Source organism: Neoarius graeffei, chromosome 28 (assembly GCF_027579695.1).
Source record: "Neoarius graeffei isolate fNeoGra1 chromosome 28, fNeoGra1.pri, whole genome shotgun sequence".
Lineage (NCBI taxonomy): Eukaryota > Metazoa > Chordata > Actinopteri > Siluriformes > Ariidae > Neoarius > Neoarius graeffei.
Genome location: NC_083596.1, coordinates 50,281,225 through 50,303,930, shown reverse-complemented (window position 1 = coordinate 50,303,930; position 22,706 = coordinate 50,281,225). Strand labels below are relative to the sequence as shown.

The 22,706-nt window shown below is 47.1% G+C and overlaps 1 protein-coding gene across 3 annotated transcripts in view; it reads right to left on the bottom strand.

Annotated features, from left to right (window-relative positions):
• LOC132875597 (transcriptional regulator ATRX-like) overlaps positions 1–22,706 on the bottom strand; it is a 53,569-nt gene that overhangs the window by 19,916 nt on the left and 10,947 nt on the right. For all 3 annotated transcript variants that reach the window (XM_060912490.1, XM_060912491.1, XM_060912492.1), the window contains 12 exons: positions 22,168–22,666; positions 21,132–22,044; positions 20,881–20,941; positions 12,628–12,791; positions 11,815–11,991; positions 11,551–11,632; positions 11,314–11,371; positions 10,725–10,937; positions 10,188–10,320; positions 9,960–10,069; positions 9,728–9,871; positions 9,418–9,595 (listed from right to left, as the gene is read on the bottom strand). In XM_060912490.1, the coding sequence (XP_060768473.1) occupies positions 9,418–9,595; positions 9,728–9,871; positions 9,960–10,069; positions 10,188–10,320; positions 10,725–10,937; positions 11,314–11,371; positions 11,551–11,632; positions 11,815–11,991; positions 12,628–12,791; positions 20,881–20,941; positions 21,132–22,044; positions 22,168–22,666 (2,732 nt within the window). The remainder of the gene's footprint in view (positions 1–9,417; positions 9,596–9,727; positions 9,872–9,959; positions 10,070–10,187; positions 10,321–10,724; positions 10,938–11,313; positions 11,372–11,550; positions 11,633–11,814; positions 11,992–12,627; positions 12,792–20,880; positions 20,942–21,131; positions 22,045–22,167; positions 22,667–22,706) is intronic.

The following is a 22,706-nucleotide window of genomic DNA, read 5'->3' as shown; positions in this document are numbered from 1 at the left end:
AGTACAGTACATTGTGCATGAGGAGCAGGATTCGGCAGGGTGCGAGTACAGTACATTGTGTATGAGGAGCAGGATTCGGCAGGGTGCGAGTACAGTACATTGTGCATGAGGAGCAGGATTCGGCAGGGTGCGAGTACAGTACATTGTGTATGAGGAGCAGGATTTGGCAGGGTGCGAGTACAGTACATTGTGTATGAGGAGCAGGATTCGGCAGGGTGCGAGTACAGTACATTGTGTATAAGGAGCAGGATTCGGCAGGGTGCGAGTACAGTACATTGTGTATAAGGAGCAGGATTCAGCAGGGTGCGAGTACAGTACATTGTGTATAAGGAACAGGATTCGGCAGGGTGCGAGTACAGTACATTGTGTATGAGGAGCAGGATTCGGCAGGGTGCGAGTACAGTACATTGTGTATGAGGAGCAGGATTCGGCAGGGTGCGAGTACAGTACATTGTGTATAAGGAGCAGGATTCGGCAGGGTGCGAGTACAGTACATTGTGTATGAGGAGCAGGATTCGGCAGGGTGCGAGTACAGTACATTGTGTATGAGGAGCAGGATTCAGCAGGGTGCGAGTACAGTACATTGTGTATAAAGAGCAGGATTCGGCAGGGTGCGAGTACAGTACATTGTGTATAAGGAGCAGGATTCGGCAGGGTGCGAGTACAGTACATTGTCTATAAGGAGCAGGATTCGGCAGGGTGCGAGTACAGTACATTGTGTATAAAGAGCAGGATTCGGCGGGGTGCGAGTACAGTACATTGTGTATGAGGAGCAGGATTCAGCAGGGTGCGAGTACAGTACATTGTGTATAAAGAGCAGGATTCGGCGGGGTGCGAGTACAGTACATTGTGTATAAGGAGCAGGATTCGGCAGGGTGCGAGTACAGTACATTGTGTATAAGGAGCAGGATTCGGCAGGGTAAGAGTACAGTACATTGTGTATGAGGAGCAGGATTCGGCAGGGAGCGAGTACAGTACATTGTGTATGAGGAGCAGGATTCAGCAGGGTGCGAGTACAGTACATTGTGTATAAAGAGCAGGATTCGGCGGGGTGCGAGTACAGTACATTGTGTATAAGGAGCAGGATTCGGCAGGGTGCGAGTACAGTACATTGTGTATAAGGAGCAGGATTCGGCAGGGTGCGAGTACACTACATTGTGTATGAGGAGCAGGATTCGGGCGGGTGCGAGTACAGTACATTGTGTATAAGGAGCAGGATTCGGCAGGGTGCGAGTACAGTACATTGTGTATAAGGAGCAGGATTCGGCGGGGTGCGAGTACAGTACATTGTGTATAAGGAGCAGGATTCGGGCGGGTGCGAGTACAGTACATTGTGTATAAGGAGCAGGATGTGGCAGGGTGTGAGTACAGTACATTGTGTATAAGGAGCAGGATTTGGCAGGGTGCGAGTACAGTACATTGTGCATGAGGAGCAGGATTCGGCAGGGTGCGAGTACAGTACATTGTGTATAAGGAGCAGGATTCGGCGGGGTGCGAGTACAGTACATTGTGTATAAGGAGTAGGATTCGGCAGGGTGCGAGTACAGTACATTGTGTATGAGGAGCAGGATTCGGGCGGGTGCGAGTACAGTACATTGTGTATGAGGAGCAGGATTCAGCAGGGTGCGAGTACAGTACATTGTGCATGAGGAGCAGGATTCGGCAGGGTGCGAGTACAGTACATTGTGTATGAGGAGCAGGATTCGGCAGGGTGCGAGTACAGTACATTGTGCATGAGGAGCAGGATTCGGCAGGGTGCGAGTACAGTACATTGTGCATGAGGAGCAGGATTCGGCAGGGTGCGAGTACAGTACATTGTGTATAAGGAGCAGGATTCGGCGGGGTGCGAGTACAGTACATTGTGTATGAGGAGCAGGATTCGGCAGGGTGCGAGTACAGTACATTGTGTAAGAGGAGCAGGATTCAGCAGGGTGCGAGTACAGTACATTGTGCATGAGGAGCAGGATTCGGCAGGGTGCGAGTACAGTACATTGTGCATGAGGAGCAGGATTCGGCAGGGTGCGAGTACAGTACATTGTGTATGAGGAGCAGGATTCGGCAGGGTGCGAGTACAGTACATTGTGCATGAGGAGCAGGATTCGGCAGGGTGCGAGTACAGTACATTGTGCATGAGGAGCAGGATTCGGCAGGGTGCGAGTACAGTACATTGTGTATAAGGAGCAGGATTCGGCGGGGTGCGAGTACAGTACATTGTGTATGAGGAGCAGGATTCGGCAGGGTGCGAGTACAGTACATTGTGTATAAGGAGCAGGATTCGGCAGGGTGCGAGTACAGTACATTGTGTATGAGGAGCAGGATTCGGGCGGGTGCGAGTACAGTACATTGTGTATGAGGAGCAGGATTCAGCGGGGTGCGAGTACAGTACATTGTGCATGAGGAGCAGGATTCGGCAGGGTGCGAGTACAGTACATTGTGTATGAGGAGCAGGATTCGGCAGGGTGCGAGTACAGTACATTGTGCATGAGGAGCAGGATTCGGCAGGGTGCGAGTACAGTACATTGTGCATGAGGAGCAGGATTCGGCAGGGTGCGAGTACAGTACATTGTGTATGAGGAGCAGGATTCGGCAGTGTGCGAGTACAGTACATTGTGTATGAGGAACAGGATTCGGCAGGGTGCGAGTACAGTACATTGTGTATAAGGAGCAGGATTCGGCAGGGTACGAGTACAGTACATTGTGTATGAGGAGCAGGATTCGGCGGGGTGCGAGTACAGTACATTGTGTATAAGAAGCAGGATTCGGCAGGGTGCGAGTACAGTACATTGTGTATGAGGAGCAGGATTCGGGCGGGTGCGAGTACAGTACATTGTGTATGAGGAGCAGGATTCGGCAGGGTAAGAGTACAGTACATTGTGTATGAGGAGCAGGATTCGGCAGGGTGCGAGTACAGTACATTGTGTATAAGGAGCAGGATTCAGCAGGGTGCGAGTACAGTACATTGTGTATAAGGAACAGGATTCGGCAGGGTGCGAGTACAGTACATTGTGTATGAGGAGCAGGATTCGGCAGGGTGCGAGTACAGTACATTGTGTATGAGGAGCAGGATTCGGCAGGGTGCGAGTACAGTACATTGTGTATGAGGAGCAGGATTCGGCAGGGTGCGAGTACAGTACATTGTGTATAAGGAGCAGGATTCGGCAGGGTGCGAGTACAGTACATTGTGTATGAGGAGCAGGATTCGGCAGGGTGCGAGTACAGTACATTGTGTATAAGGAGCAGGATTCGGCAGGGTGCGAGTACAGTACATTGTGTATGAGGAGCAGGATTCGGCAGGGTGCGAGTACAGTACATTGTGTATGAGGAGCAGGATTCGGCAGGGTGCGAGTACAGTACATTGTGTATGAGGAGCAGGATTCGGCAGGGTGCGAGTACAGTACATTGTGTATGAGGAGCAGGATTCGGCAGGGTGCGAGTACAGTACATTGTGTATAAGGAGCAGGATTCGGCAGGGTAAGAGTACAGTACATTGTGCATGAGGAGCAGGATTCGGCAGGGTGCGATTACAGTACATTGTGCATGAGGAGCAGGATTCGGCGGGGTGCGAGTACAGTACATTGTGTATGAGGAGCAGGATTCGGCAGGGTGCGAGTACAGTACATTGTGTATGAGGAGCAGGATTCGGCAGGGTGCGAGTACAGTACATTGTGTATGAGGAGCAGGATTCGGCGGGGTGCGAGTACAGTACATTGTGCATGAGGAGCAGGATTCAGCAGGGTGCGAGTACAGTACATTGTGCAAGAGGAGCAGGATTCGGCAGGGTGCGAGTACAGTACATTGTGTATGAGGAGCAGGATTCGGCAGGGTGCGAGTACAGTACATTGTGTATAAGGAGCAGGATTCAGCAGGGTGCGAGTACAGTACATTGTGTATAAGGAGCAGGATTCGGCGGGGTGCGAGTACAGTACATTGTGTATGAGGAGCAGGATTCGGCGGGGTGCGAGTACAGTACATTGTGCATGAGGAGCAGGATTCGGCAGGGTGCGAGTACAGTACATTGTGCAAGAGGAGCAGGATTCGGCAGGGTGCGAGTACAGTACATTGTGTATGAGGAGCAGGATTCGGCAGGGTGCGAGTACAGTACATTGTGTATAAGGAGCAGGATTCAGCAGGGTGCGAGTACAGTACATTGTGTATAAGGAGCAGGATTCGGCGGGGTGCGAGTACAGTACATTGTGTATAAGGAACAGGATTCGGCAGGGTGCGAGTACAGTACATTGTGTATAAGGAGCAGGATTCGGCAGGGTGCGAGTACAGTACATTGTGTATGAGGAGCAGGATTCGGCAGGGTGCGAGTACAGTACATTGTCTATAAGGAGCAGGATTCGGCAGGGTGCGAGTACAGTACATTGTGTATAAAGAGCAGGATTCGGCGGGGTGCGAGTACAGTACATTGTGTATAAGGAGCAGGATTCGGCAAGGTAAGAGTACAGTACATTGTGCATGAGGAGCAGGATTCGGCAGGGTGCGATTACAGTACATTGTGCATGAGGAGCAGGATTCGGCGGGGTGCGAGTACAGTACATTGTGTATGAGGAGCAGGATTCAGCAGGGTGCGAGTACAGTACATTGTGTATGAGGAACAGGATTCGGCAGGGTGCGAGTACAGTACATTGTGTATGAGGAGTAGGATTCGGCAGGGTGCGAGTACAGTACATTGTGTATGAGGAGTAGGATTCAGCAGGGTGCGAGTACAGTACATTGTGTATAAGGAGCAGGATTCGGCGGGGTGCGAGTACAGTACATTGTGTATAAGGAACAGGATTCGGCAGGGTGCGAGTACAGTACATTGTGTATGAGGAGCAGGATTCGGCAGGGTGCGAGTACAGTACATTGTGTATAAGGAACAGGATTAGGCAGGGTGCGAGTACAGTACATTGTGTATAAGGAACAGGATTCGGCAGGGTGCGAGTACAGTACATTGTGTATAAGGAGCAGGATTCGGCAGGGTGCGAGTACAGTACATTGTGTATGAGGAGCAGGATTCGGCAGGGTGCGAGTACAGTACATTGTCTATAAGGAGCAGGATTCGGCGGGGTGCGAGTACAGTACATTGTGTATAAGGAGCAGGATTCGGCAGGGTAAGAGTACAGTACATTGTGCATGAGGAGCAGGATTCGGCAGGGTGCGAGTACAGTACATTGTGCATGAGGAGCAGGATTCGGCAGGGTGCGAGTACAGTACATTGTGCATGAGCAGCAGGATTCGGGCGGGTGCGAGTACAGTACATTGTGTATAAGGAGCAGGATTCAGCAGGGTGCGAATACAGTACATTGTGCATGAGGAGCAGGATTCGGCAGGGTGCGAGTACAGTACATTGTGTATAAAGAGCAGGATTCGGCGGGGTGCGAGTACAGTACATTGTGTATAAGGAGCAGGATTCGGCAGGGTAAGAGTACAGTACATTGTGCATGAGGAGCAGGTTTCGGCAGGGTGCGAGTACAGTACATTGTGCATGAGGAGCAGGATTCGGCAGGGTGCGAGTACAGTACATTGTGCATGAGGAGCAGGATTCGGGCGGGTGCGAGTACAGTACATTGTGTATGAGGAGCAGGATTCGGGCGGGTGCGAGTACAGTACATTGTGTATAAGGAGCAGGATTCGGCAGGGTAAGAGTACAGTACATTGTGCATGAGGAGCAGGATTCGGCAGGGTGTGAGTACAGTACATTGTGCATGAGGAGCAGGATTCGGCAGGGTGCGAGTACAGTACATTGTGCATGAGGAGCAGGATTCGGGCGGGTGCGAGTACAGTACATTGTGTATAAGGAGCAGGATTCGGGCGGGTGCGAGTACAGTACATTGTGTATGAGGAGCAGGATTCGGCGGGGTGCGAGTACAGTACATTGTGTATAAGGAGCAGGATTCGGCAGGGTGCGAGTACAGTACATTGTGTATAAGGAGCAGGATTCGGCGGGGTGCGAGTACAGTACATTGTGTATAAGGAGCAGGATTCGGCAGGGTGCGAGTACAGTACATTGTGTATAAGGAGCAGGATTCGGCAGGGTGCGAGTACAGTACATTGTGTATGAGGAGCAGGATTCGGCAGGGTGCGAGTACAGTACATTGTGTATGAGGAGCAGGATTCGGCAGGGTGCGAGTACAGTACATTGTGTATAAGGAGCAGGATTCGGCAGGGTGCGAGTACAGTACATTGTGTATGAGGAGCAGGATTCGGCAGGGTGCGAGTACAGTACATTGTGTATAAGGAGCAGGATTCGGCAGGGTGCGAGTACAGTACATTGTGTATGAGGAGCAGGATTCGGCAGGGTGCGAGTACAGTACATTGTGTATAAGGAGCAGGATTCGGCAGGGTGCGAGTACAGTACATTGTGTATGAGGAGCAGGATTCGGCAGGGTGCGAGTACAGTACATTGTCTATAAGGAGCAGGATTCGGCAGGGTGCGAGTACAGTACATTGTGTATAAAGAGCAGGATTCGGCGGGGTGCGAGTACAGTACATTGTGTATAAGGAGCAGGATTCGGCAGGGTAAGAGTACAGTACATTGTGCATGAGGAGCAGGATTCGGCAGGGTGCGAGTACAGTACATTGTGCATGAGGAGCAGGATTCGGCAGGGTGCGAATACAGTACATTGTGCATGAGGAGCAGGATTCGGGCGGGTGCGAGTACAGTACATTGTGTATGAGGAGCAGGATTCGGCAGGGTGCGAGTACAGTACATTGTGTATAAAGAGCAGGATTCGGCAGGGTGCGAGTACAGTACATTGTGTATGAGGAGCAGGATTCGGCAGGGTGCGAGTCCAGTACATTGTGTATGAGGAGCAGGATTCGGCAGGGTGCGAGTACAGTACATTGTGTATAAAGAGCAGGATTCAGCAGGGTGCGAGTACAGTACATTGTGTATAAGGAGCAGGATTCGGGCGGGTGCGAGTACAGTACATTGTGTATGAGGAGCAGGATTCGGCAGGGTGCGAGTACAGTACATTGTGCATGAGGAGCAGAATTCGGCAGGGTGCGAGTACAGTACATTGTGTATAAGGAACAGGATTCGGCAGGGTGCGAATACAGTACATTGTGTATAAGGAACAGGATTCGGCAGGGTGCGAGTACAGTACATTGTGTATAAAGAGCAGGATTCAGCAGGGTGCGAGTACAGTACATTGTGTATAAGGAGCAGGATTCGGGCGGGTGCGAGTACAGTACATTGTGTATGAGGAGCAGGATTCGGCAGGGTGCGAGTACAGTACATTGTGCATGAGGAGCAGGATTCGGCAGGGTGCGAGTACAGTACATTGTTTATAAGGAGCAGGATTCGGCAGGGTGCGAATACAGTACATTGTGTATAAGGAACAGGATTCGGCAGAGTGCAAGTACAGTACATTGTGTATGAGGAGCAGGATTCGGCAGGGTGCGAGTACAGTACATTGTGCATGAGGAGCAGAATTTGGCAGGGTGCGAGTACAGTACATTGTGTATAAGGAACAGGATTCGGCAGGGTGCGAGTACAGTACATTGTGTATGAGGAGCAGGATTCGGCAGGGTGCGAGTACAGTACATTGTGTATGAGGAGCAGGATTCGGCAGGGTGCGAGTACAGTACATTGTGCATGAGGAGCAGGATTCGGCAGGGTGCGAGTACAGTACATTGTGTATGAGGAGCAGGATTCGGCAGGGTGCGAGTACAGTACATTGTGTATAAGGAACAGGATTCGGCAGGGTGCGAGTACAGTACATTGTGTATAAGGAGCAGGATTCGGGCGGGTGCGAGTACAGTACATTGTGTATGAGGAGCAGGATTCGGCAGGGTGCGAGTACAGTACATTGTGCATGAGGAGCAGGATTCGGCAGGGTGCGAGTACAGTACATTGTTTATAAGGAGCAGGATTCGGCAGGGTGCGAATACAGTACATTGTGTATAAGGAACAGGATTCGGCAGGGTGCGAATACAGTACATTGTGTATAAGGAACAGGATTCGGCAGGGTGCAAGTACAGTACATTGTGTCTAAGGAGCAGGATTTGGCAGAGTACGAGTCCAGTAAATTGTGCATGAGGAGCAGGATTCGGCAGGGTGCTAGTACAGTACATTGTGCATGAGGAGCAGGATTCGGCAGGGTGCAAGTCCAGTACATTGTGCATGAGGAGCAGGATTCGGCAGGGTGCGAGTACAGTACATTGTGTATAAGGAACAGGATTCGGCAGGGTGTGAGTACAGTACATTGTGTCTAATGAGCAGGATTTGGCAGGGTGCGAGTCCAGTACATTGTGCATGAGGAGCAGGATTCGGCAGGGTGTGAGTACAGTACATTGTGTATAAGGAACAGGATTCGGCAGGGTGCGAGTACAGTACATTGTGTATAAGGAGCAGGATTCGGCAGGGTGCGAGTACAGTACATTGTGTATAAGGAACAGGATTCGGCAGGGTGCGAATACAGTACATTGTGTATAAGGAACAGGATTCGGCAGGGTGCGAGTACAGTACATTGTGTATAAGGAGCAGGATTCGGCAGGGTACGAGTCCAGTACATTGTGCATGAGGAGCAGGATTCGGCAGGGTGCGAGTACAGTACATTGTGTATAAGGAACAGGATTCGGCAGGGCGCGAATACAGTACATTGTGTATAAGGAACAGGATTCGGCAGGGTGCGAGTACAGTACATTGTGTATAAGGAGCAGGATTCGGCAGGGTACGAGTCCAGTACATTGTGCATGAGGAGCAGGATTCGGCAGGGTGTGAGTACAGTACATTGTGTATAAGGAACAGGATTCGGCAGGGTGCGAGTACAGTACATTGTGTATAAGGAGCAGGATTCGGCAGGGTGCGAGTACAGTACATTGTGTATAAGGAACAGGATTCGGCAGGGTGCGAATACAGTACATTGTGTATAAGGAACAGGATTCGGCAGGGTGCGAGTACAGTACATTGTGTATAAGGAGCAGGATTCGGCAGGGTACGAGTCCAGTACATTGTGCATGAGCAGGATTCGGCAGGGTGCGAGTACAGTACATTGTGTATAAGGAACAGGATTCGGCAGGGTGCGAATACAGTACATTGTGTATAAGGAACAGGATTCGGCAGGGTGCGAGTACAGTACATTGTGTATAAGGAGCAGGATTCGGCAGGGTACGAGTCCAGTACATTGTGCATGAGGAGCAGGATTCGGCAGGGTGCGAGTACAGTACATTGTGTATAAGGAGCAGGATTCGGCAGGGCGCGAATATAGTACATTGTGTATAAGGAACAGGATTCGGCAGGGTGCGAGTACAGTACATTGTGTATAAGGAGCAGGATTCGGCAGGGTGCGACTACAGTACATTATGTATAAGGAGCAGGATTCTGCAGGGTGCGACTACAGTACATTATGTATATGGAGCAGGATTTGGCAGGGTGTGTTATGCACTACAGTGTGAATAATGGATTAGTATTTGGCAGCTCCGTACCCGGGTTCTGCAGTGCTGCACGCAGGTTCTCCTGCTGTTTGCCGTATTTGGTTTGATCTCCGTGTGTGAGAATGCGGTACATTTCATAACTCATGATCATCACACCACCTCTGTTGTGCCAACTGCTCAGAGCATTCACACGAGAACACACGGACTTCACCGTCACAAACTCCATCACCTGGACGCCAGAGAGACAGAGATGTACATAAATGCACATCACTTTTAGTCTATGAATTAAGAATGAAGTGCATTTAAAAGTTGTGTTTATGTATACAGTTCATTCAGTCGAACATTCTGAAAAAACACTGACCTCCATTTTCTTTTTGATGATGCCACGCTGCCATTTGTCGAACTCGGCTCTCCAGTTGAGCACTGTGTTTAGAGGACAAACCACCAGCGCCGTCTTCAGCATCACCAGCTCACACGTCAACACCGTGTGCAGAAACGTGATCACCTGAAACACACACATGACTTCCTAATAAGTCGCTTCCTGTAAATGACACCACATGCTCAATTCTCTTGAGCCTCTTCATCACACACACCTGCAGCGTCTTTCCGAGGCCCATGCAGTGGGCGAGAATGCAACCGGAACCAGGAGACGATTTCACCTTCGCTATGGACTCACAACAGCTGTCCCAAATGAACTGCACACCTACACACACACATACACCGCAGTGTGTTAGAAATAAACTCACAAATTAAGTCAATGGGAATGGAAATGATGTTGATGAAAAAAAAAATATGGTTTCTCTCACACACACTTCACTTACCCTCTCGTTGGTGAGGTTTGAGTTTACTCAGCAGGTGTGTATCCACCTGAACCAGACTTTCCCGTGTTGCATCATCAAGTTCTAGCACCAGAGGGACAGGTCTGGGGGCAGGAGTCTCAGCTACTATCATCACCTTGAATAACACACACACACACACACTTGTCCTTCTATCTTTGTGGGGACACTCATTGACAATGCATTCCCAAGCCCCTTACTCTAACCTAGGGCTCCTAATCTGAACCCCATCACAACTAAATGCCTAACCCCCATACCCGAACCCTAAAACTCAGTCTTAACCCTCAAGCAGCCCTTTGAAGAAGTGAGGACCAGCAAAAAAGTCCTCACTTCACAAAAATGTCTTTTATTTGAAAAAAAAAAAATAATGCTGGTTCTCAATTTTCAGCAAGTCCACTCACACAACACATCCATTAATTAACTGAAGATCAGTTCCAGAGGCGACTATAAACCAAACACATGACGACAGAAACATCACTAAACAAATTCCTTCGCTCTTTTCACGTCACGCAGTTAACACACCTCCGAGTCGTCTCGTCCTTGTTCTCTGCTCTCCTCCTGTCTTCGCTGCCGGTCTCTCTCGGCCAGCCTGTTCCTTCTCTCCTGCTCCTCCCTCAGCGCCTCCTGCGTCTCCTTCGCCAGCTGCTGCACCTCCAGAATCCTCCGGATCTTCCTGCGGCCCTTCGGTGTGCTCGTGCACTCGTCTGCGTTCTGATCGGCATCGGAATGACCATCCTGATTCGTCAATTCACACACACACACGCGTACGCATTATGCTGAGTAGGTGTGGCCATAATGAGCAAGGGCGTGGCCTGTTACTCTTCTACATGAGTTCTTAAACAAATAAGGACTGATGTTCTGTTCCACAATACAAAAGCACATCTCAAGTCAGAAAATTAACATACACGAATAAATCATTTCTTTAGAGCGATAAACATTCGGAGCGGAAGGATTTAAAACATTCTCCGTGGAAAATAATCAGCGACAGGGAGGAGTGATGAAGCAGAGTTGGTGTCGACCCGATAACAGCATGGTGACTTAATGTTTTATTCCTCTTGTACCATCATTAAAATTGCAGCTAATTAACGAATAATGCATTGTTTTTTTTTACCTTTCCAGGAGGTGTGTGAGGTTCGCCGTCAACAACTGAATCCTTCTGCTTCACGATGCTGCACAACAATCCAGTAAAAAGCAATCAGTAATCTGGAACTCATCACTGTATTGCGCATAAACACGACATTTTAATCATGATGTCCATGTAGAGCGAAAACCTAAAACCTGAACATCTCACACTGTTGAAATAATCATGGTTCTATGTTATGTATTAATCCCGGATTGGCGGATTTACCTGCCATCCTCGTCTTCTGATTGGCTGAGCGTCTCACTCAACGCCGACTCCTCACTGGCCGACTCTCGCTCGTCACTACTCACTATCAGGTGAAAGGCGAGAGGTAAACAGTTTTTGCTTCGTTTTTATATCACTGACGATATCAGAATTTCTTTACAATTATACATCATTATATTCATGGGGGTTTTTTTTCCCTCCAGGAAATATTTCAGCAGACAGGAAACTCTTTCAGTTGTTAAAAAAAAAAAAGATCACATTTCTCACCGACTATTGGGTTGGTTATTTCTGCTTTTTGCATTTTCATTTTTTGATTTGCAGGTTTGCCGGCGTCATCTCCAGACGCAGACTCCCACGGGGTCAGGCGAAGGCGCAGCAGGTGGTGACGGGACTGCGGGGCTTTAGCAGGATCGTCCAAGTCGGAGCTGTTATCAGTCACCTCACCTACAATATAATAATTATTAAGGAGCACGTACAGCATCAACACGATGGTTATATATGAACACAGATTATGTAACTGGTTAAAAAGAAAGGAAAAAAAAAACAGATCTGTGAGACTCGCTGCAATTTTTGACTTCACACACACAACAAAACAAGGTGTAGCTGTGACCATTCTGATGGTGCCGTGACCCGAATGCAATTCTGTCTTTTCAATTCGAGCTTTGTACAACGGTCAATCATGTTTGCTTTTTTTTTTTTTAAAGCAGAATACTTAATATCATAGATGATCCTGAAAAAAAAAAAAAGGTGTCCAGGACATTTTTTTGTTGACTAGCATTATATTACTGTTGCTATGGCTGCATCCATCCATCCAGTCACTGTATTTCTGTTTAAATCACACCAATTTTCAATTTCATTTGGAATTTATTGCTGAACTTGACCTCCTCCGACCCTACAAGGGTATAGAGTTTTGCATCTCATGCATACTGCACCTCTACCATTTGCGACGCAGCCATATTTATTTAACATCGGATCACGACTCGATCCACTAGACAGGAATTACGGAGTAAGAGCTCTGGACAACTGACATAATGCAAGCTTTCAACGGCATCCTGCTGATACAATCAAGCAGTTCCTCACTGTCTTTAGCGTCGTCCTTCTCTTCATCTCCTTTCTTCCTCTTGCTCTCCATCATGCCCTCCTCATCCTCGGCTGTGGATCTCATGTCGTCGGACGTGTCGTCCTGCCCAGAGCTGGACGAGTAGTTGGCCCTGATCTCAGCCAACAGGATCTGTTTAGCAATTCTACAAAGATCAAGAAAAGAAGAAAAGCAATTTGGTCCGACTGAGAGTCAGTTTCGCAGATGTAGGAGTCCTTTTTTAACGCTGTATCAGTGGTGAGATCAACGCTGTTCATTCAGACACAGGACGGACGGGACGAGACGTTTGCATGGATACCAAAATAAGACAAATAAGAGATGGTCCGTAATTTACGGCTTTCATCAGGTGAACACGCATTCAACTGATAAAATGTATTATTCTTCATTTGAATTGATTTAAAATTGTTTTATCTCAAGGTCACCAGCGCATACAGTATCCTGCCCCACCACGGGACTAAACACCCTGGAACACCTTTATACGAACGATAAGCTCTCGTACAAGTCTATTCTCAGCCCCCACCATGGGCACTCTGACCATCTCTGCCTGTTCCCGGCTGATAAAACGCATCAAACCAGCAGCCCGTCTGCCGTCTCTGATCTCCAGGACAGCTTTGATAACACAGGCTGAAGTAATTTTACACGCTCAGCCACCCATGGCTCTCATCCAGACTTTACTTAATATACATCCACTGCACCATCACAACCGCACCTCCACCAACCAGAAACCCTGGTTGACCAGCTTAGTCCTGATCATGGACTTCAGGAAGTGGAAGATGTCCCCAGCTTTAAATTTCTTGGAGTCCATATCAATGAGGACCTCACCTGGTCAACAAATTCCTGTTTCCTCATGAACAAGGCCCAATAATGTCTGCGTTTCCTGTTAAGTGTCCACCTGTCTTCCAAAATACTCACCAACTTCTACCGTTGCACCACTGAGAGCATCCTCACCTGCTCCATCTCAGTGTGGTACAGTCACTGCACATCAGAAAGCCCAGCGTACCACTGGAACCCAGCTCCGAGTCATAACATTCCCCATAAACGCTGCCCGAGGAAAGGTCTCTGCATCAGTAGAGATTCTAGACTGGTACCAAAATCCAGAATTGTGACATCCAAAGGCATTTTTGAGACAAAGTCGGCAAACAGTCTTATTTTGTCAATTTGGGTGTGCCGAATTCAAATCTGCAATATGCCCAGCTCTATCTGACCTCTGTTGACCTCTAGAGGTCATTGAACTTTGGGCCTGTAAACGTCTCAGCTGAACCCAGTTTCTCAGCTTTCTAAGGAATGAAATGTACTAAAATGATTAATGAAGTTAGCAAATGGCCTTGTTTGTTAAATGTTTGGGTGCTGAATTCATTTTTCATTTGTAAAACGACATATGACCTCTGATAACCTCAAGGTCATTAAACTTGGCCTATAGGCCTATGCATTTAACGGCATTTTTAAACTGACTTTACTCCCCCAAAAAGAATATGAACAGACAAAAAACAAATAGAAAGGAACAAATACAACATTAAATGCCAGTCCATGTACATGTGACTTACTTTTCACAATGAGAATGCCTCGGCGATCACCTTACATAACATTGCATTACATTTAGCGGTTATTGTTTATACAAAGCTACTGAAAAAAGGACAGATTCAGCAGCATACAAAATGTGGGGGCGTACAGGGTATACAGGTTAATCAGGGTTAGTATATATGAGAGTTTTTTTCTTTGTTGTTTGTTTTTTGTTTTAAACAGGGTAAAGCCTTTACAAAAAACAAACAACAAAAGAAAAAAACTCTCATATACACTAACCCTGATTAACCTGTATACCCTGTACGCCCCCACATTTTGTATGCTGCTGAATCTGTCCTTTTTTCAGTAGCTTTGTATAAACAATAACCGCTAAATGTAATGCAATGTTATGTAAGGTGATCGCCGAGGCATTCTCATTGTGAAAAGTAAGTCACATGTACATGGACTGGCATTTAATGTTGTATTTGTTCCTTTCTATTTGTTTTTTGTCTGTTCATATTCTTTTTGGGGGAGTAAAGTCAGTTTAAAAATGCCGTTAAATGCATAGGCCTATAGGCCAAGTTTAATGACCTTGAGGTTATCAGAGGTCATATGTCGTTTTACAAATGAAAAATGAATTCAGCACCCAAACATTTAACAAACAAGGCCGTTTGCTAACTTCATTAATCATTTTAGTACATTTCATTCCTTAGAAAGCTGAGAAACTGGGTTCAGCTGAGACGTTTACAGGCCCAAAGTTCAATGACCTCGAGAGGTCAACAGAGGTCAGATAGAGCTGGGCATATTGCAGATTTGAATTCGGCACACCCAAGTTGACAAAATAAGACTGTTTGCCGACTTTGTCTCAAAAATGCCTTTAACTCCTTAAATAAGCACTTTTTTGAATTTTGGTACCAGTCTATTCCCTCCCATCCCATCCACGACCTGTTCTCCCACCAGGCTCACAAACTGCTCCCCCCCCCCCCCCCCCCCAAGTCAAGGCAAACTTGCACGCGTGATACTTTTCTGTATAAATTAGGGATACATTTAGCTCACGTTTAATGACTTTAATTTTCTGTTAAGCTGCTTTGTGACAATATCTGTTAAAAGTGCAATACAAATAAACTTATCTTCTATTCTCTTTTCATTTAGATTGATGCCTTTTGTGTCCCCCGTCTCCAGTTCACTGTTTGGTGAAGTCGCAGCCTTGCTTTTGTTTGCGCTTGGGCCTGTACATTGGGTTATAGACAAAACTGAAGAATAAACCAAAGCTAGCTAGGCAGGCTAACTGCTGCTAGTTTCTGCAACAATGTTATATCCACGTCTACTTGATGTGATAGGAATGACATTTTATTTATATTTTTTAAAAAAACAAAAGCAAAGCTCCTGGCCTTTAAATTCTAACCTGGCCATCATTTTCATCAGCAACATGAGTTTCTAAAAAGGATGAAAAGGGAATTCAGCTCGTGTTTAGCATGAACGTGTCTCAGAAAGCAGGCTTGGTTATGGCCGTGCTGCGGAGACAGACCCACCAGGAGTCGGTCTGTATTGTCCATGTTCACACACCTACACCTTTTTAATCCTGATTTTGAAATGTGAATATTTTATAGATCTATGATCTACAAAAAACACAAAGCAAGCATTATGGAAACATTGGACAAATTCACCCTGACAGGAACTCATCTCATCGTTGTGCTCTTTTGCTAGCTAACAAATATGCTAACTGGATTGACACACGTTCAACCTCTAGTTAGACATTACAGCTAAGTGTTAACTTTTCATTTCAGACAAATTAAGCTTTTACAGAGATTTCTAAAAAAAAATGCACTAGATTTTAAAACCCAAACTGATCATTTTTTTTTTTTTAAGTTAAATCTGATGCAGCCTCACAGTGCGTTATGGGTAATTATCAGAAACTCCTGGTGGATAAACCAAGTTACTGGTTCATCCTCTCACGATAAAAGGTCAAGTGTTCCGACCTGTATTGCTCTGTCATCTGACCACATTCAGATAAGTGCCTGTTTCACCATCACTGCACTCATAAGCTCAGGTTTGTTTTTAAGCTGGTGCATGGCTGTAGACTTAAAACATCCTTACATAGCCATCATGGTTTCAACTGAACAAATAAAAAAAATAAATGAAGGCACAGAGACGAGACGAGTGTGGGGTAAATTATTTTATTACAATGCCACTTACATACAGATACAGTTTATTCGTGACCCATGTGGGTGCATGCACCTTATTTACAAATAAAAAAATAAAAAAAAAAAAAAAAAAAAAAAAACTTAGCATGCAGTCATTAAAATTGTCTTTTGTTGTGGTGGAGAAAGCTCCAGAAATAAAAAAAAAAAAAAAAAGAAGAAGACAGCACCACAGGGAAAACAGAGAGAGAGAGAGAGAGAGAGAGAGAGAGAGAGAGAGAGAGAGAGAGAGAACATGAAAAACCGGGCCGGCAACCTGGAAAAGTGGCTCGCCTCACGCTACGCTGCAGAAAGACAAAGAAAACACGGGAGAGAGGAAAGGGAAAAAAAAAAAAAATAAATTTCACACTGTGGCCTCGACCGTTTTACCCCACACACAGCCTCAGCTCTGGTCACTGCAGACGGCAATGAGAACATCTCCCAACGAACACTAAACACAAGGACGGTTTGTAACGTTTCAGCAAACACAAGTCGTCGAAAACAGAACACTGCATTCAAGCTAAACCACTGGACTTGGGTCATAATCGAGATATCTGAATTTTACGAAAATTTGATGCGTTGCAGTAAAGCTACACAATCCAAACAACTTTGGACAAGTTTGAATGATTCCTTGGATGAAACGGGAGGTCTGAGGTTTCTTCATTTCCCCGCTTTAGTTTCTTCCTGCAGGGAGTATGGAACTTAAATCTTATTTAATGGGCAGAAACATGAACGAAAAATAAAAAAGGTTGTAAGGAAGGAGGAGAGATTGTTGGTATCTTGCTACTTGCTCGGGGACAATGCAGGGTCCTGGTACATCCTCCTAGGGCAGGATGGGGAAGAGAAGTTTGGCCACTGTACAAAGCATAAAAACTAAAATAACTGATACTCTAAAAAGATCGCTTGCTAGTTCATAACTCAAGTCCAGCTGGTTTGAATTCCTATTGCTACACTCGGAACTGTAAGGACTGAAAACCTTCACACGACACAATCATTTGTTTAGACTTTTAGCCCGTCTCAGATACTTTAAAGAAAAAAATCAATTCTGAACAAAGGCTAATGAGCCAGATAGCCATTACTCAGGGTGCCAATACTAATGGTCACTCTCATTCAGCAACCCAATGATGCACAATGTGTGAATACGTTAACAGACTAGAATGGGAGGTAAAGACTATCGGGTGATGGTGGACATAGAACCCAAAAGAACCAACACAAAAGGAAATGGCTACAAAGAACTTTGTTCGGAAATTCTGCCTCGTCTCGGCGTGGAAACTTGCCGACAGAACCGCGCGCGCAAATATGAGTCGAAATAGGAAATTAATCACTTCCTGGAAACTCACAAAACAAAACGCCGAGCTCCAATACTTAAACATACAAGAACTGAGGGCTGAATCACTTATGTTCAGAATTTTCAGAGCTAGAACCCTACGATGTTGCCTCACCCAAAAAAGTCTGAACAGGTTCACAGTTTCCTTTGTACTATATACACAAATGAGTTAGCGTGACTTGCTAACAAGCTAGCGTGCTAAATGAACGAAACATTTCCACGTGAAGGAATTTCAAATTTGGAGTTTCATCCACCATCAGACCGCAATGCATTATGGGCAAGTGCTCAAAATCTTGAACACTTCAAAGACCACCTTTAAGATGGCGGTGTCTCCTCCCCACCCCACCCCCAATTTTGCAGAGGCATGCCTGGGTTGATCAGTTGAATGGGTGGAGCTTGTGGTGGATTTCAGCCAACTGCAAAGTTGGTTTTGTGACATCACTACCAGCCTCCAGATACTGTTTTAATTACACATCAGCACATGAGCTACATGGTCAGGTACTTGCTATGCATCCAGTATGGCTAAATATTTTGTCCACTAACTGCAGGATTCGGATTGAAAGGGCATTAAAACTGAAACAAGACCAGAGTCTTCGTGAAATCTCCAACTTTCAATCAGAAACCCGTCCTCCTTCACGAGACACGCATTTTATACACTGGGGGGGGGGGGGGGGGGACAAACAAACCCTGAAGCCCCACCCCTCAATCAAATATGAAGATTTTTATACAAAGACTGAACGCCAATCTATGCATCTTTTTTTTTTTTTTGCGCACCTACCGTTAGCAAACCAAACAGCCCTTGAAATGTCTGACCGACAATATTGCACTTCCAGAACCGCCAGGCTGTGGCCTACAAACACACACAGACAAGACACAGGAGTAAGTGCTCGCTTACCAAGAAAGACCACTGACCGGTGTGGAGGTGCAGCCACTTTACACACACACACACACACACACACCACAATAATAACTGGTTCAGCCTCTAAATAAATAAACAAACATGCAAATCAAAAATGTTAAGGGGGGGAGGGGGGGAAGCAAAAACAGATTTGAGAAAAATCTCATTTTTGAGGAAAACAAAACCACCACCTCATAAACCAGGCAAGATCATGGCAATTATTTGGCGCAGAGATATAACCACCGGAAATCCACGCGTCCGAGAAGGAACTACAACTCAAAACAAAAATATATAGATTTTTCTACTTATTTGATGTAAACGTACTGTTTCTTTCAAGTGATTTTTTTTTTAAAAAGGCAGCATGTGACAATACTTAAATCGTTCAACCCACATTTTCACGAAATGCCCATCCACAACCAAAAAAAAAAAAAACCTGGGTTGCCAATACTTTCCTTTAATTAATCTGAGCTGACCAAATCACAAGGAATCATGCATCTGTGGCTGAATCTTAATCTTTCTTGACGATGTGCGAGGACAGTCGGTCGAAACGTGTTCAGCTCCGTTCACTGATACTCGACACATGTAGGGCACAAACAAGGCATTTGGGATTTTCCCCAACGAGATGGAGGATGTTACTTGGATTACAGGGAACGGTACAGTCAAACTACAAGGTGATATGAAAACTTCACTATGGAGAAACAAAGTTATTAAATTGCTGTTTCTAGCTCCGCCCACACAGCACCCAGGCAACAAGAGGATGCAAGTTATTTATGCAGACTTGGGTCTTGAGTACACACGGCTTCACATAGTGGGAGAGGAGGGAAAAAAATGGCGTCGACGTGGAAGATTATGGGTAATTTGTACAGCAGGAAGGATTACAACTGGTTACGAATCGACCAATAAAAGGAGCCACAGGACTTGAGATGCCGTTTTCAAAACTAGCCTCATTTCTACCTATAACAGCTCCCGGGGGGAGGGGCCAAAAACAAAACACCCAATCACAGTGATGCACATTTAACTGCTTTCTTGAAGAACACATTTCCATGAATGGGTATTGACCGGTGTCACGTTAGCACGACATTAGTTAGCCAGCCAAGAGGGTTCCTCGCTACATCCATGGCTATGGGCGGGGTGGGGCGGGGCAGGGCAATAATTCACAAAATCTGCATCAAATGTTTCTGAAATTGTTCCTGAATCAATAGTGTACCAACATTTTATAGCAACGCAGCTAGTTCTATTAAAGCTCCGCCCCTTCACAAGCCTTTCTGCTTTCCGACAACGTCTGAGGAACACAAACTCCATCAATACAATGAAATCAACTCTTCTTTACTGCCATTCAACACTAACACACACTCAGGAGGAAACTCGCACCACACAATGCTCAAGGTCCATTTTACAGCAAACCGACTCCTCCCCTGGTTACTAATGCTAACGAAACTCAACAGCTACACGAAAATCTGCAAACCAAATCGGTTCTACCGTCACTGCATCACCATGACAACAGCTCGAGCGGCTCCTAGAATTTACATGACTAGTATTATAAAACGTAAATCGCTAATGCTAACAAAATTTCATTGGAGATGCTACTCGTAATAAATAATCAGCTAAAAGAAATAAAAACGCACGTGTTGCGTGAGATCACTGCGCTGTGAAGAGACACCGATGCGTTTGATCTTGGGATCTCAGGCAAGAGATTACGTTATGAAAACGCGGGCCGGTTCTGGGAATCGGCAAACCGTTGAACGCGAATTGAAACGCCGGCCCTGGGGCATGTTTACATCCCATCCATAGTAAAATCGTGTACAGGTTGTTCAGTTGGCTTTGTTTGGAAATAAAAAGGAAGGAAACACAGCAGGTGAGCCAACGAGGCATGTGCTGATTTCATATCACGAGATCAGGTGGGGTTTTTTCTGTCAGATTTTTAAGCAACACGTGACTATTTTTAATTGCGTCCACAATACGGACCTTGACACAGGATTTAATGCAGCGTCCTTGATGACCTCGTTCACGCCGATTATCACGATGTATTGGATAGCTGATTATCAGCACATGCCTCCAGCTTCTGTCAGTAGAGTAGACTGGGGTTTTGCGTTTCAGCTTTAGTGTGTGTTACATGTTGAGTCTGCGGAGCACGAGGCCCGTGCTGGCCGCCGCCCGGGTGTGTCGCGTGCGTGTGGGTGTGAGGGGAGGTCCTGAAGTGTGTGAGCTTTTGAAGCGTGTTTGGATGCCAGTGGTGGCACCCGTGTGCGTGTCGGGGGGTTTGATGGGATTCAGAGGTTCAGACTCGGACGGAGAGCTTCGGCCTGCGCACTCCGAATCCAAACCGTACCTATTCTCCACATCATCTTCATCCAGCACAACCGGGGCGGGGCACATGTCCACCTCATCACCTACACACACAGACAGAGAGAGAAAGAGCGCACAAACACGACAAAGTGGGGAAGTGAAAGAAAGAAAGAGGCAATGTGAAAGAAAAACATTAGACGCTCATTAGCATTTAAACATATTCAAATACCAAGTCGAATAGTATCAATGACCATACTGACATAAACGTGATGCGTGTACGCGTATCGACTGTACCAGAGGACTGCTGGAACGTTCCGCATCCCATCAGTGTAACGTCACTCAGCGGTTTAATTTTCTGGTCCAACTCGTCCGAGTCACTGCTGTCCATTTCCTGATCACTTGACAAACTCTCACTATCCACCGTTGTCTTGGCAACCTTGTGGCCAAGACCTACAGTCCTCCTGACCTGCGACCCAGGATCCACGACTTCTGCGACCGAAGAAGAGGAGGATGAAGACGAGGACCTCTCCTTAAGTTTCCGCTTGCGTGAAGTTCTGTCTTGGCAAGGGGGCGTGGTTTTGACCAGGCCAAAGAGGCACTGCTTTCTGACTTCTTGGTTTGCATCAGACCTGCCCCCATCACTATCGACCCCACCCTCCTCCTCGCTGGTTGCCATGGCAGTGGCGGCAGTCTGCAGCAGCACAGCAGGCACTTCATCAGAATCTGAATCTTCCTCCAGGCCGGCGTGCGTGGCGTCCGAGCGCCGTCGCCGTGGGGTCGTCTTGACGCGAGGAGAGCGCTTGTTTTCCTCCGCCATCTCCAGCTCATTACCTTCATCTTCTTCGTCTGTGTTTTCCTCCTCCATCGCCGCATCTCCTTTCCCTTCACACTCCTCTTCTACTTTTACCTCTTCACTTTCCTCCTTTCCATCAACCCTGCCTTCCATTTTCTCCACCTTTTCCTGTTTCTCCTCCTCCTTCATTTGTGTATTTACTTCTGCTGTGTCTATGGCGGTGTCACCGGCAGAGCTCGCGTCAGCGTTAGTGTCAGGATTTAGAGATGTCTCTAACGGGACGGGCGTCAGCTTCACCACCAGTTCCTTCGTGACACCCGAGCCTCTGGGAGCCCGAGGTTTCCGCTGCCGAGGTTTCGCACGCTGTCTCGGAGGCTCCCGTTTGCCCCCGTACAACTCCCGATCCAGCGCTTCCTGTAAAAACGTACACAGTCATCAGTTCAGATCGTTTCACTGGTTCTTGGCAAATTTTCTACAACACTGAAACACAGTAACGTGGCAACAGGAAAATTCCACAGCAGACGATATTGACGTTACCTGCAGGGCAGCGTGTGCCTGGTGCAGGTCCTGCAGGATGGTGCGGAACATCATTAGTCTCCTCGCTCGGTCTGCGTCCTCCTCTTCGCTCGCCTCCTCGTCCCTCTCGCTCTGCATGAACTCCACGAATGAGCGGTTCAGCGACGTTGTCATTTCCACCACGCGCTGCATTCGCTCGCACAGACCCCTTGAGGGCGCCGAACTAAGCGGAAAACCGATCCCGGCCCCGCCCCGCCCACCCCTTTGCTTCCCACGGGCCCCGCCCCCAACGCCTGCCCGTTTGCGAGCCCAGATCTTCTCCAGGTTCTGGAGCACCGAGTCGCAGGCCAGCACCAGGTCCATGAGCGGCTCCGGGCTGCACACATAACAGTACCACTTGCGCTCTTCCTCCAAGATGGCCGACAGCTCCCGCCGCCCGAGGTTCCGCAGCACACACTTCTTGCAGAAAGCGTTGCTGCAGTAGTCACAGCCAATCAGACTGCCTCCTTCCGCACACCATCTACGGGAACGGCCAATCACAACACAGCTCACTCTGGTTA